This window comes from Ammospiza nelsoni, chromosome 3, assembly GCF_027579445.1.
Source record: "Ammospiza nelsoni isolate bAmmNel1 chromosome 3, bAmmNel1.pri, whole genome shotgun sequence".
Taxonomy (NCBI): domain Eukaryota; kingdom Metazoa; phylum Chordata; class Aves; order Passeriformes; family Passerellidae; genus Ammospiza; species Ammospiza nelsoni.
This window is the reverse complement of record NC_080635.1, coordinates 41,714,603-41,732,323: the sequence shown is the minus strand read 5'-3', so window position 1 is coordinate 41,732,323 and position 17,721 is coordinate 41,714,603. Positions and strand designations below refer to the sequence as shown.

At 41.7% G+C, this 17,721-nt stretch overlaps 1 protein-coding gene across 2 annotated transcripts in view; it reads left to right on the top strand.

Annotated features, from left to right (window-relative positions):
* Positions 1-1,493: 1,493 nt before the first annotated feature.
* The window catches only part of THBS2 (thrombospondin 2), a 32,870-nt gene continuing 16,642 nt past the window's right edge, over positions 1,494-17,721 (top strand). The window contains exons 1-13 of one of the 2 annotated variants that reach the window (XM_059468291.1): positions 1,494-1,699; positions 2,762-2,833; positions 3,771-4,327; positions 5,822-5,906; positions 10,295-10,488; positions 11,277-11,417; positions 11,639-11,735; positions 12,449-12,619; positions 13,423-13,599; positions 14,353-14,526; positions 14,979-15,106; positions 15,216-15,368; positions 16,429-16,647. In XM_059468291.1, coding sequence (XP_059324274.1) covers positions 1,693-1,699; positions 2,762-2,833; positions 3,771-4,327; positions 5,822-5,906; positions 10,295-10,488; positions 11,277-11,417; positions 11,639-11,735; positions 12,449-12,619; positions 13,423-13,599; positions 14,353-14,526; positions 14,979-15,106; positions 15,216-15,368; positions 16,429-16,647 — 2,175 coding nt within the window. In that variant the 5' untranslated portion in view covers positions 1,494-1,692. Of the gene's footprint in view, positions 1,700-2,758; positions 2,834-3,770; positions 4,328-5,821; positions 5,907-10,294; positions 10,489-11,276; positions 11,418-11,638; positions 11,736-12,448; positions 12,620-13,422; positions 13,600-14,352; positions 14,527-14,978; positions 15,107-15,215; positions 15,369-16,428; positions 16,648-17,721 lie in introns of both variants that reach the window. The other variant, XM_059468290.1, reaches the window with a different exon arrangement.

Here is a 17,721-nt window from a genome sequence, read left to right as displayed (position 1 = left end):
ATAGCAGGGGGAATGAGTAAACCCACTAGAATTTGAGGTTTTGTGAACATCATTAACTATTTTTTAAAATTCTTGAGGTTTTGCAAAACTGAAAACCAAATGTTTTAGGAAGACAAAAAAGCCCTCTCCCTCCTATCTTGGCTCAGTCCCCTGGATCCTGTGAGAAAGGGGAAGGCTCCTTGGCTCCTGCTACCCTGAAAGGCCAAGGCCAGCCAAGTTGGAAGGAGCTTCCATGGCAAACGGAAAGGGAGCAGTGCTTGCATTGGCATTTTCTGCTGTAGTGACAGACTGAGCCTTTTGAAGTCTTCTGAGCTCTGAAATATCAACACCTTTTTCTATTGGAATTTCAAATTGTGATGGGTGAAGTTAATGACTTTCTGGGCTCTGTTTTTTGGGTTTTTGTTTTGTTTTGGTTTTTTTTGGGGGGGGGGAATGTTTTGGTTTTGTTTGAGTTTTGGTTTTTTGTGTGCTAAGATTTGTGAAATTTGTCCACCTATGCATTTGACAGGGCTACATTTCTTGGATTCTGTGGGCAACTGAGCCAAATCCATACCTCTTCACACCAGCGGCAGAATTCTTTCACAGATACTCTGCAACCCCACCTGAGGACTCAGCATCTGGGATCATGGTCTTCTACTTTGACTTCTGAAATGCATCCACGTGTCACGGCAGCTTCTGTGTGTAGACCTACTACAGAGATGCATCCTCCTGCTCTCTGTGGAGCGTGATGCTGGAAGCCGTGCTGGCTGCTCCTCAGGACGTTGACCTTTAAAATTCAATGGTTGTCCTTGCTTGTGGAGAGTTGCCAGCTCTCCTAACGTGTCTAGGATCAGCCCAAGAGTGAGGTTTCTTTCACAAGTCCTGGCTAAGGCTCCCTCCTCACGGCGCACGCCTCAGTAAGCCCTCATCGCCCTCCACGGAACGAAAAGGGGAGGGGGCTTCTCGCGCAGAACAGCGGCACCGAGGTGCTTGTGCTCATTTGAGGGGCCGCTGGCTGACATCCAGAGAGCACTTTGCCAACTGACCGTGGGACGGCAAGTCTCGACTTTAGGCTATTGTACAATTTAAAAGTAAAAAGGATAAAAATATGATAACAGAACCCTGGAGAAGGCCGGATTTTGCCGCGCTGGCGGCAGGAGCACCGACCGAGCTCTCAAGCGACAAGTGTCCCCGGGAGAGCCGGGCCGGCCGGAGGGGCCGCGGACGCGCTTCTCGCCCGCGGGAACCGAGCTCGGCTCGCCCTGACGGTGGCTCCGGGCCGCGCTCCTGCTCCGCCGCGGGGCCTGGCGCCGCCTCCCGGGGGCTCCGCCGCGCTCGGCCCCCGCCACACTGACCGAAGGCTCCCCTCAGCTCCCCTGCCCGCCCCTCCGCTCCCGCGGGGAGGCCGCTGCCGCCCTGCCCGCCCCTGCACCGCCCCTGCACCGCCCGCCGGGGGCGGGCCGGGCCGGCGATGGCCCCGCAGGTAGGCGAGGTGGGGAGGGGGCGGCGGGGTTTGTGTCACCGCCGCGGAGGGGCGAGCCGGGGGCGCGCCCCGGCGCCGCTGATTGACAGCGGGGCCCGGCCCGCAGCCCATAAAGGCGCGGAGTGCGGGGCCGTGCAGGGACTTGCGACGGCGTCGGCAGCAGCGCGTCCATCCCGCTCCGCTCCCGGCCGGCCTCGTCCCGCAGAGCCCAGCGAGCCGTCGGCTCCCCGATGCCAGGTAGGCGCAGGGCGGGGTGGCGCCGTGCCCGCCGTGGAGCCCGCTCGGCGGGCGGAGGAGGCTGTCAGCCCGCTCGGAGCAACCCGTGGGCATTAGCCGGGCTGCCGGCCCCGCAGAAACTCGGGGTGCGGGGAGCAGCCGCGGGGCAGGCGGTGCGTGCGGGCACCTGCCTGGAGCAGCCCTGCCGCGGCCGCCCCCAGGCACGGTGTGTCCCGCCGGGAGCCCCCGGGTTCGAGAGGTGAGAGAGGCGAGAGAGGCATCCTGGCGGCTGCCGGTAGCGATGGTACCCTGGAGATGATGCCAGGTAGTAAAAGTTCCGTGTAGAACAAAGAAAATGTAGACACGAAGCGCTGGACTTGCAGTAATGTGTGGAGTTGGCAGTGCTGAAGTTATTTGGCTGTACCCAGAGAACTGGATTTCTGCACATTCCGGGGAATGCTTCTGCTCCATTCATTGTGAGACACATATGGAGATGCAATTATGTGGCTTATAACTGCACAGTGCTACAGGGCAAGCCCGGCATCACGTTAAGAGTCACTTCATCCAGCTGTGGTTGGGTACAGAGGATTGTACTTATTTTTATATATATGGAAGAGAGTGTTCGTATCCTGGCACTGAAAAAGGTACTGAGAAGTACCCCTATTACTCGAAACTGACATCCAGGTTAGATCCCATTATCCTACAAGGATTTTTGGCTGAATATTGTGCTCCAAAGTAAGGATGTGCTAGCAATAAGCTGTATCTCCTGTAGTGTTGTATGGTCTCTATGCCAGCTACTGAAATTTCATTAAGAAAATAATAATGTATATTTTTTGTATGCCTTTCCTTTTTATTAAGGACATCGCCATAATTCCTCTTCCCTTCACCTGATGTCACATTTCACTTCGGCCATCAACAATAGACCCAGAATAAGCATTACAAGAATCAATCAAAATTTAAAAAAATCATTTTATACATATATATAGTTGCTGTTTATGGCATTTCATGAGGAAAATGGCACTATTTATAACTGATAAATATAATTTCCCTAATACTTACTACTTTTTGGTTTATTCATAGAAGTTATGCTGAAGAGGAGAGGATTGCTGTGGCTTGTTGTCTTGATAACCCTGTGGGTTTCCTCAAATGCTCAGGGTAAGTTCCGACACTTCTTAACTGGATACAGACTAACTCCCAAAGTTAAAAATTGTAAAGAGTTGGTTTACCTGAACTACACTGGGCAAAGTAATCATAAAGGTTTTTTTTAGAAGTTCCTGGGATATTTTTGGTAGAAAAAATACCTTGCCAGTGCTAAATGAAGATTTCTCAATATATCTCAAAATTGCTTTCTTTAGAAATTATTTATGAAAATGTATATAATCCCAGAAATAATTAATGTTATACTTTTCTGTGTGGTGGAAATGTATGGTGAAAGTACTATAACCAGAATCACTGATAATTTAAAAAGATAAAAATAGAGAAATAGACATCTACAGACCAAATATAAGTAGATTACAAATTGGCATGGCACAGTGCCAGACCCTCATTTACATCTGATTTCTTGGTTACAGTCTTTAAAAGTAAATCTCTTTTTTCTTTTTTTTTTGGTCGTCATGTAGGCACATGGACTCTCATAATTTGGTTTTCCATTATCTGGTAATCAAAATGTAGAAATTGCCTCAAGTTCCTTATCCAATCATATATAAAAAAATATTTAATTAATGAATTGCTGCATGAATCCATGTCTAGGCATATACATGGCCTACAGAATAGATTGATGTGTAAGAGTATGTACCATATGGTGCTATAAAATATGAAGCCATAGTGTATGAAGCTATTGCAGCAAATGTATAATGAAAAGAGTTTGTACACATGGGGAGAATTCTCATGTAAATGAAAATGTCAGGTAGAAAATACGATTCACTTGCCTTCTTGTAGGAGCAGTTCCATTTGTGGAGGCCAGAAAGTGCTGGGTTTACTCTGCTGGTCCTTAATGCCTGTCATACAATTGCAGTTACTAAGTGTACTGTACGGTGCTGTTTCTTGTAAAACTTTTTGTAGGCGCATTGTCACATGCTGTTAACTTTTTCAGATGGTGACAAGGAAGAGGAGACTACCTTTGATTTACTTCAAGTCAGTAACATAAACCGAAAGACAATTGGAGCAAAGGTGTTCCGGGGCCCAGACCCCACTGTGCCAGCGTACCGGTTCATTCGGTTTGACCATATACCTCCATGTAAGCCCGAGAAACTAAAAAAAATCCTAAAACTAATACGGCAGAATGAGGGCTTTATCCTCTCAGCCACCCTGAGGCAGGACAGGCAATCTAGAGGCACTATCCTTGCTTTAGAGGGTCCCGGCATCAGTGAGAGGCAGTTTGAGATCATTTCCAATGGCCGGGCCAACACCCTGGACCTTATCTATTGGGTGGATGGCTTCCAGAATGTGATTTCCCTGGAAGATGTGGACCTTGCTGACTCCCAGTGGAAGAACCTCACTGTGCAGATAACGGGGGAGAACTACAACCTCTATGTTGGCTGTGACCTTATTGACAGCTTCATCCTGGAGGAGCCTTTCTATGAGCAGCTGAAAGCTGAGAGCAGCAGGCTGTACGTGGCGAAAGGGTCCACTCGGGAGAATCATTTCAGGGTAGGTGACCTGCAGAAGCTCGGGTCTCTGCTGTGGTAAGAAGGTAACTGCAGGTAGTTTGGGAAGATGCAGTGGGTGCAGTTTTGTTGTCCCAGTGCCTCTTGGATTTGATGGGGTCACAGGTGTTCCCAAGCAGACTTTCTTCAGGGTGTGCTTTTATTAATTGCTGGATCTGTGTTGTATGATTTTTGGGGTTCCTGAAAGCAAGGACAAAGCCAAGTCTAAATCCAGAAAAAGTGTGCAAAACCAATTTTTGGGTTTTCTGTGCAACCATCCCTTTTCTCTTCCAGATGTAAGACTTCTAGAGATGTTGAGTTTTTCTGGTGATTTGTAGAATTTTTTGCAAATTTCTTGAAGAACTGTTTTTACATTGAATTAATCTATTCAAATAATGAGAACATGTCAATATTTTTATTTTTCTATTTGAAAGAAGAAAAAAATAAAATTTTTAATGAAGCTGAAGCATGTGGTGTTGGTCCATCCTGTAACAGAGCATCCTGTTTTACCATTTTGACTGTTTCTTTTCAGTTTAAATTTTAAAGAGGAAAAATCTGAGAAAAGAAATATAACAAAAAGTTTTGATTAGTCCTGTAAATGAGTTTATTTTTCTTTTTGTGGAAAACATTTGACATGAAGCAATTACAAGCTTTTTGGTTTTCCTATCAAATGAAAGCAACCTTCTGCCCCATTAACTGGTGATGTGATCTGGCCTATCTGCTTTAAGGATAGCTTTTTTTCAGTAACAGCTGAAGTCAGACTTGAACTCATGGCTCCAAAAATTTCAAAAAGCCTTTTCTTTCTCATCATGTTGTGCCATCAAGTTTTCAGCCAGAGCCTGAACCTGCTGGAGTTTGGCTCCATGGGATGACCAATCTTGGCGGGGACTTCAGAAGTTCTTGCCCAAAGCCTCTCCATTCCTGCCTCCATGACTATGTTACTCCACCAGTGGTGCTCATACAACTGGTTTTGAAGCTGTACTGCTAAGTGGCTCATTGAAACAATCTGGCTTTTAATTTTTTTTTTTTTTTTGAGGGTTTTTTCCCAAGTGAAATTGATACCAGTCTGGATTTAGAGTGTTGTCTCAGAGTAGGGTCAGCACAACTGAGCAGGCAGTGAACTGTGGTGCATGGAGATGACTGGCTAAGCATGAAAGTGTGATGGTGGTGATGGTGCAGAAAAGTTGGCTTTGACCCCATGACAAATCTAAAATTCACTATGAAAATCAAGATTTGAGCTTGTAGCAGATTAATATCTTTTATTATTGCATGTTTCAGAACATACCTATATTTGTGGCTTATAATACTGAAATCGTATATAACAAAGCTATACCACTTTTTTTTTCCTGTATGTCAGGTTTAATGCTTGTAGATTGTTTTTTATGTATTTGCTTTTGTCTGAATCCAGTCAGTGGCATCAAATTGAGACAGATCAATTATTAGTTACTCAAAAATTGATCTTACTGCTTTTAATTGCTTTTTAAAATTATTATTACAGGGTCTTTTGCAAAATATTCAGTTAATCTTTGATACTTCGATAGAGGATGTTCTGCGTAAGAAAGGATGCCAAAGAAGCCAGTCAAGTAAGGCTTTTGTTATCTTGTTAATACTGTTCAGTTGAATTTGAAAATCAGAAATGTCAGTTGTGAAATATTATCCTAAAACCAGGCAACAGATCCCTTTGAAATGAAAAGGAGAACAAGTTGCTTTTTGGTAGTAATGGGAACTTATATGTTTATATTATGTCATTTCTACTCTCTAGCCTATTATTTTAGTTCAGTTACTTAGGTTTATAACTCTGAACCTCTGTTTTAAAGCTGGGAAAAAAAGTGTTGAGCAATAAATTAGTAGAAATGAAAGGGAAAAAAGCATATGTAGGAAAATACATATTTTCTTATATGAGTTTTCTGCAATTCATTGCACACCAGACAGGTGGTGTTGCTTCTGAATTCTCCTGCTGACTGTCAATGAGCCCACAAACTTGTCTGCCATTCTTAAAGACACTGAATTCCTTGGCAATACCTTCAACTGAAAGAGGCTTTGGGTTTGACTCCCAAAGTATTGCTAATCAAAACAGTCTCCGGAAAATAAGAAATCAAAGGAAGAGAGATGGAAGGCTTGTATCTTACGGGCTGACGTGTTCTTGTTAGTCCAGTTCATGCTTACCCTGCCAGGAGGGGAGCACTCTGTGTGTGGGTGTGTAGTGGATTCCCCATAAAAGAATTAGGATAATTTGTCAAATATGTGCTAAGGTTTTGTACTCGAGTTTATTGGCGGTGCTGACTGTTTTACTTCCCAGTGCTTGTAGCTGACAAGAACTCAGTCAAGAATCAGAGCCAGCTCAGTCTGTCAGAGGAATGTTGTGGGTGCACAAGACAGGACTTCAGGGTTTTGTTTGAAGCTCCTGCCACCTGAAAAGCCATTATTTCTGTTACTTTGCTCAAATACATGGTATATAGAAAACCAGTTAAGCAGTTTGAACTTAATTTTTTCCTTGTTTATGCAAAACCCAGAAATTAAATGATAGCAGATCTTGACTTCTTCAAAGGAGTACTAAATGTTTTAAAATATCACCAAGTAGAAATGGAATGTTATTATACCTCTACTATGAAGAGGAAACCAATGGGATGCTAAAGGATTAATTGAATACTTCATGCTAATGCATACCTTAGGAGGAATTCTTGCACAGCTGTAAGTTGCCGATAACCAACAGATAATATTTTCTTAACGTATTGCTATCACATCTGTCAATTGCCAAGTTTTCAGTGCTATTAATTATACAGATTTGGAGTTTTTGTTTTATCCTTACTGGGAATTATTTAGCAAACAATTCAGTTCACAGTGTTCTTCTTTTACTTTGCAACACCAAGAGAATAATAGAATATTGAAATTTCTTGTGCAGTAACAGAAAAGAACTAATAGCACAGTGAGGCCATCAAAATTACTTGAGAGTGCATTTTTTATGTGCATGTCAGAGTCTGACATTGCCTATCCAGATTAATTACACACTCACAGAATGGGTCAGGTTGAAAAGGACTGCAGGGCATTATCAGTGTAACCTCCCTGTTCAAGGAGGGTCATCCAAGAGCATGTGGCACAAGGTTGTGTCTAGATGATTCTTTAATATCTCCAGTGAGGGAGACTCCACAATCTCTCTGGGCAGCTGTTCCAGTGCTTGGTCTCCCACACAGTAAAGAAGTTCTTCCTCGTATCCTGGTGGAACTTCCTGTGCATCAGGATCTACCCATTGCCTCTTGCCCTATTGCTTGGCACCACTGAACAGAACCTGGCTCCATCCCCTTTAGATATTTATACACCTTGATGAGATCCCCTTTCAGTTGTCTTTCCTTGAGTCTGAACAGACCCAGTTCCCTCAGCTTTCCCTCATAATGGGGAGGCTCCAATCCCATAATTAACTTTGTCATCTGTGGTTGGACCCAGTCCAGGAGCTCCATATATTGTACGGAGCCTAGAATTGGACACAGCACTTCAGATATAGCTGAGGATGACGAGAGGGGCAGAATGGTTCTTCTCTGCCCCTCTCTCCAGCCTGTTGAGGTCCTTCTGAAGGTCAGCACAGCCCTCTGGGGTATTGGTCACTCCCAGATTTGTCATCTGTGAACTTGCTGAGGAGTCTGTCCCTTCATCCAAGTCATTGATGGATAAGTTAAACAGGACTGGGCCCAGTATTGAAACTTGGGGGATGCCGCTAATGATAATTTCCACAGTTGAAAAGCCATGAATGATGTTACTGACCACAAGATATTTTCCCATTTTGATGGCAGACTCATTGAGCTGAAGTACAGGCATTAAGATGACATATTTATGTGTTAGTGTCCCATGACAGCAAGGCTGATGTTACCAATGAAGTTCCCTCAGCCCTAGAACACAAAAGGAGACAGGACTGTTTTCCCAATGTATCTTTAAGCCTAATACGGGAATGTGACATATGGTGAAATGGTGGCTTGGGATTGCTGTTTGGTTGAGGATAGGAAAGTATGTCTGTAGTGTGGTGACTGCTGATCCTTTAGGCAGGATTTATACACTGCACTGGATAGGAAAGATGACAAAAACACACTTAAATAGGAACATCAATAAAATCCCTTCTTGAGTTATATCAATAGAATGATATTTGCATATGTGAGAGGATGCACATTTTACTCTCCTGGCTTCTCATTTTAATCATCTGATCCTTAGGAAATTAGCAGGAAGCCAGCAGCAGAGAACTGATTTCCCAGTGATCCCCAGGCATCTTCTTTCAGTCACTGCCAAGTACCAGTAGGAAGTGAGGATTTAGTCCTTCTAACATAGTTTTGGTTTATGTTTCCTGCTGAGATTGCAACTTTATTAATGTCCTCAGAATGTTCCGGTCAAGGCATACTCCATGTTGGCTTGAAAAATATGAAATTAATGATCTGAGAAGTGCTGTGGGGGTATCTGAAAAATCTAGTGTTCCAATGTGGTAGGAAAATTGCATTCTTTCCAGGGAATCAAAAAGCAGCTGAAATAAGCTGTTATGACAGAGTTCTGATCTGCTATGTGGTTTTCTCCCATACTGTAAGTGAAGCTGGACAATTGCTTCAACTTTGGAAAACTGAGAACAATTTTTTGTAGGCCTTGGCTAGTGGCAGATGTTTCATAGCTAGTTTAAAGGCACATCAAGCCAATAATTTTAAGTTTGGTCGAGAAGTAATCACTTAATCATATTGTGTGTTGGTTCTTTGTGCTTTTATTTTTAGCCTTCCAAATGAATGAAGAATACTTTGCTCCTGCTTTCATTTCCTGTTATATTTATATATAACACTTTACATTGTATGGTAAAGGATCAAATGAAGCCCTTAGCATTTCTGAAGATTTGCCACCTTTGGTGATTTGTCAACACTGAATGATATTGGGGTTTTGACACATGTTTTATGGCACATGTTCCTGTGTTGATTTTTTCTTTTTAAATTGCTATATCCTTTGCTTGTCTTCCCTCTTTGGTAACCTTGAGCTATTCCGGTGCCCCTAAATGTGGTAAAGAAGTCCTTATTAAGAGATGGAGAAGTATGGATTGCTATATAGCTGATACCAACTTTGAGTTTCTCATGGAGTCCTTAGAGAAAGTGTCCATGGAATCCATAAGTTATTTACCTGATGGAGATTCAAATGGTTAATAGAACACAGACTGTTTTATTTAGTTATCTAAGTGCTTTGTGCTTTTTTATTAATTAAAACCATGCATTCTGCTATGTTATTTTTCAGGAATTTAATTTAGACAGGGAAGTATTTCAAAATTATATTAGAACATGTCCAGTTCTCCCTGTCTAATGCATGCAAAATTCTGTTTTAATTAAAATCTGCTTTTTTGGAGGAGTGTTTGGAGTGACAAATTAAATAATCTGTCTGATCTTAGTTTGACCTCCATTTCGCTTCAGAATGAAACTGTTTTTATAACAGCTTCTCTGAGCTTAACACTGGGCAGTGCAATATAGAGCAGCCCAGTTTGGTATACATTGCATAATGGTCCAAATTTGATCCAACCATGGAATTTATGGAAGAACAAGGACAATGACTTTCTGCAAGGAAACTCTTTCTCCTGCCTTTTTCTCTGCCTTAAGGAAATGTGATAGGTCATGAAAAAATCTGAAACTTTTTATGTCTCAGTGGATAAAATGGGTTTGCTTTTTTGATACTTCATCCTTTTGTTAGCCTTCTTCATAAATGAATGTGTTGCAGTGCCAACAATTTTAAAGTGAAGGCCATGTGAGACACAACTTGGCTCTTAATTTTGAAAAGGGAAAGCCTATAATTGGAGCCAGCTGACATCTAACCCCTCTTTTATTCATGGGTATAATAAGCATGAAGCTGTGCCAAAATAGATGTGTTTAAACCCTACCTATGGGTGCCAGTCTGTGATTTCAACAGGAATCTGTAATCTGTGGAAGAGCTTTGTATATGCTGCTCTTCTCTTTCATTCTCTTGCCACTAGCTGAAGTGAACACCATCAACGAGAGCACTGAAATCCTTCACTTGAGCCCTGCTGTGACAACGGAGTACGTGGGTGAGAAACCAGGCAAGGCCGAGTTCTGCGACCGCTCCTGTGAGGAGCTGGGGTCGATGTTCACTGAGCTCACCGGCCTGCGCATCGTGGTGAACAACTTGGCTGACAACCTCCAGAAAGTGGTAGGTACCTGCGAGTCTGGAGGGCTGATGGAGGTCTGCTGTGCTGTGCTCTTTCCTTCCTTATTTTATGCTGGGGTATTTAATAGAAATTTCTGTATTGCATATGAACACCTGTTAGTATATCCAGGTAATGTAAAGAGTCTCTTTTCATTGAGACTAGTTTGGTAGTTCTTGAGTATAGCACTTTGATCAAGTCTTGGTTTTCACACACTGGGTTTAAAAGAGCACACACACACACACACATGCCCTCATACACAGAGGAAATCCTTCTACAGGTTTGGAAATTGAAAGCTAGCAATCCCAACCTTGCTTGCATACTGTTAAAGCCATTTTACCATGTTTACACCATTTATGAATACCTCAATAAGTGGTTGCATGGGGTACCTAAACTGCAGGTAAATGTATGGGACTTTTATAGTTGTAGTATGATGGCGATGTTTTGCTGAAGTCTTCCCCTCTTCTTATTCTGAATCACCTAATTATTTCTGAAGAAATTTTCTTAGTATGTCATATGTGTCAGGGCTGAAATCTTCTCACCTAAAGATGAGCTGTGTTAGAGTAAAGCAAAATGGCTAAGAGCAGATTTCTGTAATTGTTGTGTGGCTGTGTTTGTACCATTCCTAGAAGAATTGCTATGCGGGACTGCAGTACTCAAGACCATCTTACTTACAGATATAAAACCAAATTTTTTGATGGAAGAATTTAGTCTGGTCGTATCTTAGTTTTGTCTGTTTAAAACAGTTTGCTTATGAAATACACAGTTTGATTTCATTAAATTCATCTTCTAGTCAGAAGAGAACCAAATTATGTGGGAACTGATTGGGCCTAACAAAACAACGAAGAACCAGCCGGTTTGCTGGCAGGATGGTCGTGTCTTTGCAGATAATGAAAGCTGGATTGTGGATAGCTGCACCAAGTGCATTTGCCAGGTAAGGTTTTGGAAATATTCTCTGCAGAAATGGAGTTCCTGCTCAACTGTCCGTGTCAGATCTTATTTACTTACAGCTTGGCTGGACTTAATGATGTTTATAAAGTCTTCATGTCCATGATAGAATAAATCAAAACATTTCCACATGAAACTTCCCCAGATGCCCACCTTAATTTACCTCTCTGTGAGCATAAATCAGTAAATTGATTTCTTTGCCTTTAGGATTCCAAAATTGTGTGCAATCAAATCACCTGTCCAGCAGTTTCCTGTGCCGATCCAGTTTTTGTTGAAGGTGAATGCTGTCCAGTCTGCTCTCATTGTGAGTATTTGGCTGAGAAGAAAGATAGTCAGTCTTTGGCATTATTTAAAATAAATGCTAGTGTTTTTGAAAGTTCAAAGCAAGTAAGATGTCAAGGCAGGTAAGATCAAATATAGAACTTGTGTGTATACAAAGATCATACAAAATAACTTGGGTGCTTGAAGTTAGCCTCAGAAGGATTTGGTCTGTCTTCATTGATTATATTGGTTACTTAGAATTGTGGTGATAACCTGCTTAGCTACTTTGGGCATAAAATGTTAAAAATATGCTTCTCCCCCGTCATGTTTCACTTTTTTTTTTCCCATTCAGAGCTTAGGGCATATGCTTACAATGTGCTCTTAGTCATGTTCACCATTACGCAGCTTTCAAAGATGGGGCCACATGTCACACTGACCTTATCCAAAGGCAGTTTGGACTCAGGTTTTGGCTTGGTCCTTTCTAGAGGCAAGATATTCTTCCTTCAAAGATCAGTGCTTTGTGCAAACACACTGCACACAAGTTCATGAAGATCCAGGATTCTTATTTCAACTAACCTCTCATTATATTACACCAGAATTCTGTGACATCAGTGGCAGCTTGGGAAAGCAAAATTAGGGAAGGAGAGATCTAAATGTTAAAGTACATGGTCTGCAGAAAAAGAGAAGAGAATATCTTCTAAATAGGATAATAGAGCAACTTTCAAAGCTAAGCACTTTTTACCTTTTGCTCTGCAGCTGATGACAGCGAGGAGGGCTGGTCACCGTGGTCAGACTGGACAAAGTGCTCAGTTACCTGTGGCTCTGGGACACAGATGCGAGGAAGGTCGTGTGATGTCACCAGGAGTGCTTGCACAGGTCCGCACATCCAAACAAGGATGTGCAGCTTTAAGAAATGTGACCATCGCAGTAAGTAATAAATTTGTTCCATTTTAAAAGCTTCTTCAGACGTCTCAAAGCAAAACCAAGTTTAGTTAGGACAGTATGTACTTGAGAAATCCTATATGCACAATTAAAGTAGCTGTCATTAGATTCTTTGCCAATTTTCCCCTCTCAAATATTCCTTCCTTTCCTGGCAATTTAATAGGTATGTACATTCTGGGCTTAGCTATGTTTAAAAAAAAAGATGAGTGATCCTTTCTTTAAGCTTATGAACTAGAGTCTTTTGTTTGAACTCAGTTTGGAGATAACACTTAGTTTGTAAACATGATATTCAAGGCTGTTTACATCTGTCATTCAATGATTGTTGGGCCATTCCATTAACTTACTAGGAATACAGTAATCATGGAAGATTTCTGAAAAATATCAAACTACTTTTATATTTAATGCACTTACAAGGATGATATTCCAGAAGTGTAGTTAATGCTATTGCAAGTTACCTGTGGTATCCAGGCTAATATAGTACCTAAAGCAATATAAAGCAGCTGAGATTGCTAGATGTCCAAATGTGCATTTTGAACAAGTATTTGTTTCATTGGAAAAGGTTATTTTTAAGTAAAACATCTGCCATAATTGTTAGTCACACATTGGTTACTGAAATTCCTAAGAAAGCTGTTCTTCAGTACCTGGGCTTTGTAAGTGAAATGGTGGGAAAGAGATGGGACATTGATCAGATGTGGTGAGAGGCTTATTAGAAGGCTAGCCTCACAAATGAGTTTGTATTACTTCTGCAGGTGGGCTGTTTGCTTGAGTTGTGCTCTTTTCTCTGGCAGTACGTCAGGATGGTGGCTGGAGTCACTGGTCTCCCTGGTCTTCCTGTTCAGTGACCTGTGGAGTGGGAAACATCACCCGCATCCGCCTCTGCAATTCTCCTATTCCCCAGATGGGTGGGAAAAACTGTGTGGGAAATGGGCGTGAAACAGAGAAGTGTGAGAAGGCTCCATGTCCAGGTGTGTCTGTGGTCTTGAATCAAAAGCAACACAATAATATTCCAGCTGAATTCCTTCTCTTTGTTCACATCTAAATGGCAGCGAATTTCCATGATGGAAAATAGTTTTATCTTATGAATTAAATAACACATAAGGGTGTTTTGAAAATGAAGGCAACAAGGCAGTCAGAGGTTTTGTAAACCTCCCAAGTTATAATTTGGCTTTAAATACTAAGAGTTTGAGAAATTTCCTATTTACTGATATGTCTCTGCATATCAAAAATAAACGCTTCCTTTCCAAAAGGAAGCTGTCTCTGTACTTGTTAGGAGTAGACATAGAATCCCTCAATAGTCAGGTTTCTTTGATATTTGTGAATACATTTTTTACATATTCAACACAATTAATTGCTATTATAATTCTCTTATTCATCTACACTTTTAAACCTTTTTTAGAGACCTTTCATTCCATACACTTTCACTTTCCTTTCATATAATTTTTCCTCCTTTTTTTCTCTTTGCATATCTAGTGGGCATGGCAGGCTGTTTTGAATTACTGGCCCAAAAATGCCTATGAAGCAGTTGGGTATTTTTCATTGGTTTGTTTCTGAAGTATTGCTATCTCAGTGCAAACATCTGCCATCATTTTTATATGATGGCAGTACTGTACATAGTGTGGAACTGTCTCTAGTCAGGGATCTGATGAAGGATTGTTGTCATTGGCACCAGATGTCCCCACTTTATTGCCTGTGATTCTCTGCTCTTTCGCACATCTTAGTGAATGGCCAGTGGGGTCCTTGGTCTCCGTGGTCTGCCTGCACTGTCACCTGTGGAGGAGGAATTCGTGAGAGGTCTCGCCTCTGTAACAGTCCAGAGCCACAGTATGGAGGAAAGCCCTGTGTGGGAGACACCAAGCAGCATGATATGTGCAATAAGAAGGATTGCCCAATTGGTTGGTGTTCATTCTTTACTCAGTCTGAGTAGCTATTATTGCTGTTATCTCTTTAATGGGTAATTATGAAGTGACACTACAGGAATCTGTTAAGTATATCTTTGTTTCAGTAGACATTGTAGACATTCATTGGACATTGAACTCTTTTAAGTGCTGTTTAGTGGGATTTTTTATGTATTTGCAATACCAACTTTCTTGAACAAGTATGCCTTTCTTAAATAGGGATTGAGTATGCTGTAATGTATTCAACTAGATGTAGCAATCTGTAATTTTTTCTTATTAAATCAATAGTAATTAGTCTTAAATGCGCTGAAAACCCCTAACTTTAGGGGTTTCATAAGAGTCCATTGCATCAAATGTGATTTAAGCTAATGATCAGAGAATCCTGGTTTCTTAAATTAAGTTTTATGTGCCTTTTATGCTCCTTACTTAATTTTGTGTGTCTTTGCCAGATGGGTGCTTGTCAAATCCTTGCTTTCCTGGAGCAGAATGCAACAGTTACCCGGATGGGTCTTGGTCGTGTGGTGCATGCCCAGCAGGATACCTTGGCAATGGTACCTTCTGTGAGGATCTTGATGAGGTATTGGCTTTGTTTCCATTAACATCAGGAAATCACCATGAAAATGTCATTATTTGTGAATTACACAGCCATCTAATTGTTTTCTCCTTTTTTCTTTTTTTACCTGCAGTGTATAGCTGTGTCAGATGTTTGCTTTAAAGTGAATCAGGTCCATCGCTGTGTGAACACAAATCCGGGCTTCCACTGCTTGCCGTGTCCTCCACGCTATAAAGGAAGTCAGCCATATGGAGTAGGGCTTGAAGTTGCCAAGACAGAGAAGCAAGTAAGTGATATTGAAGGGAATTTGAAGGCTTTGAGTAATTCTTATCTGAAAGATCTTTGAATAATGGCATAAGATAAACTTGGGTACCAAACAAAAGTGGCTTGAAATAACTGACTGTTGTTTCAGAATATTCTTGTTTTGAGTAACAAAACACTGAATTTGGGATTGGCTTTTTTAAGAGTTTGTTGTTTTTTTTTTGAAGGCATCTGCACAGTTGTACCAAATGAGCCTAAAATTCCAGGAGCAAACATTTCCCTGCTTTGCATTCCTTTCTCTGAGGTTAACATACCTGTTCTGGAGAATGGAAACTGAAGAATCAGGATTGTTTTTTCATGAGTATGACACTGTTAATTTCAGTGTTATCAGACACATGTCTGACGTTCTCACTCCCTAAATTCCGTTGGGCCAAAGCTTATCAGTGGTGAAGGACAGCAGGAAGTAGAAGTGAGGTTGAAGACTACAGTTTCCTAGAAAAGACAAAAAATGTTAAAGTGGAAGTCATTGTTTGCCTTCTCTTTGTTACTGTTGAATCAATCTGTGGTTAACTCAGCTTGTGAATTCTACATGTGAACCATCTGTGTAAGATTCTCAAATACTGTCAATGAAGAATATAGTGTTAAGGAAGAGGTAAAAAAACCTACATGAGGTGAACACAAGAATTACTTAGGGTCTCTTTGATTTAAGAAAATAAGATAGTCCTTTTATACTGTCAGGCAAAACACTGAAGAAGAGAGGTGAGTACAACAATCTCCTTTCTGTTGCAGTTAATTTCTGGGGTTTAATGACATCTGGAAGAAGGCAGATAAAGTTCTGAAATTGTTAACCACTTTAATTGCTTTTTAAATAATGTCCAATTTTTCCAGTGGTTTGTTTTAATTATTTTCATTGTACATATTTGTTGGAGTTGTGAACTGAGAGAGCAGTATGATTTACTAACCACAATCAAAACAAAGTTCCTGTCTTCAGAGCTCTAAATAACTGGTCTGATTTTGACAAAGCTGAGGCACATACAGCTGGCTGTGATTATCAGGTTTCATTGAATGTGCTCCATCATTTATAGGTCTGTGAACCTGAGAATCCGTGCAAGGACAAGACGCACAGCTGTCACAAGTCTGCAGAGTGCATCTATCTGGGCCATTTCAGTGATCCAATGTACAAATGTGAATGTAGGACAGGTTATGCTGGTGATGGCCGCATCTGTGGTGAGGATTCAGATTTGGATGGCTGGCCTAATAACAACTTGGTCTGTGCTGCCAATGCAACGTACCACTGTGTGAAGGTAGGTAAAAAAGGTTGATAAAAATGCTATGTATTAACAACATTTCCACTTTTTCCTAGATAGTTGTCAGTAACCCTTTTAATTCATTAAGCTGGTGCTTTCTGTAAGCTTTGACTGTTACAGCATGCTGGTTTTCTAAGAGATTGTGAAATATGTATTCACTTAATCTGGTAAAACACAGTAAGGAATTCTCAAAATTAAATCCAGAGTCCTGTGCCTTGGATTTCTTCCTACTCAGAACACATGGACAATCGTGATGCTTGTGAATGGAGTTAGCACACTGAGCAGGAGTTGCCTAAAGCATGGGTGTGAGGCACAGAGCTAGTGAGAACCAAACAGGGATCTCAGGGCCCAGGCCAGTGTGAAATCCTACCTGCAGGGCTTGTAAAAAGACACTGACAGCCATGTAAGGGCTGGAGTTCAAAATGCTGTCTTGGACTACCCTTCCTTTTAAAGAGTTAAGCAGACCCCACACTGTGACAACTGGATTCAGAGCCTGAGATAATTTTTAACAATAGGAGCCTAAGAGAGGGGTGAATGTGACTAATTAGAGGTGTTCTCCTTATTGCAAAGGCTCACAGGAACAGGATGAGAGATTCAGCCTCTCTTGCCCTTCAGAGATGTGAAATCCCAACTCTCACCCTCTCAAGGGGAATCACCTGACCTGCCTGCCCCCATTGGCTCTACATCTGGCAAATGCTACCTATTCAATCTTGCTGTTCTGTTGTAGTGAACAATGAAAGGTTACTACACCAATGAGAAAAAACAGCATCAGGGAGCCTAAAAATGGTGGCATGTAGGTTTAGTAGGTTGTGTTCACCAGATATGTTCCCTGGGACCTGGTTCTGTGCTCATCTGAAGCACACCAAGTCCTTCTTGGTTTCATGGCCTGAGGTTCCTTCCAGTGGGAATTGCTCAAAAATGGTGAGCAGCCTCCTTGTAGCTCTTGTCCTGATGCTGTATGAAACCAGACTGAAAGTTGTTCTACCAGTTTAACAATGGCTCAAATAGCTAAGGGGTGAAGGCACCCCCTGACAGGCAATTCCCTGGATCCTAGTTCTAAGTGGTGGCCTT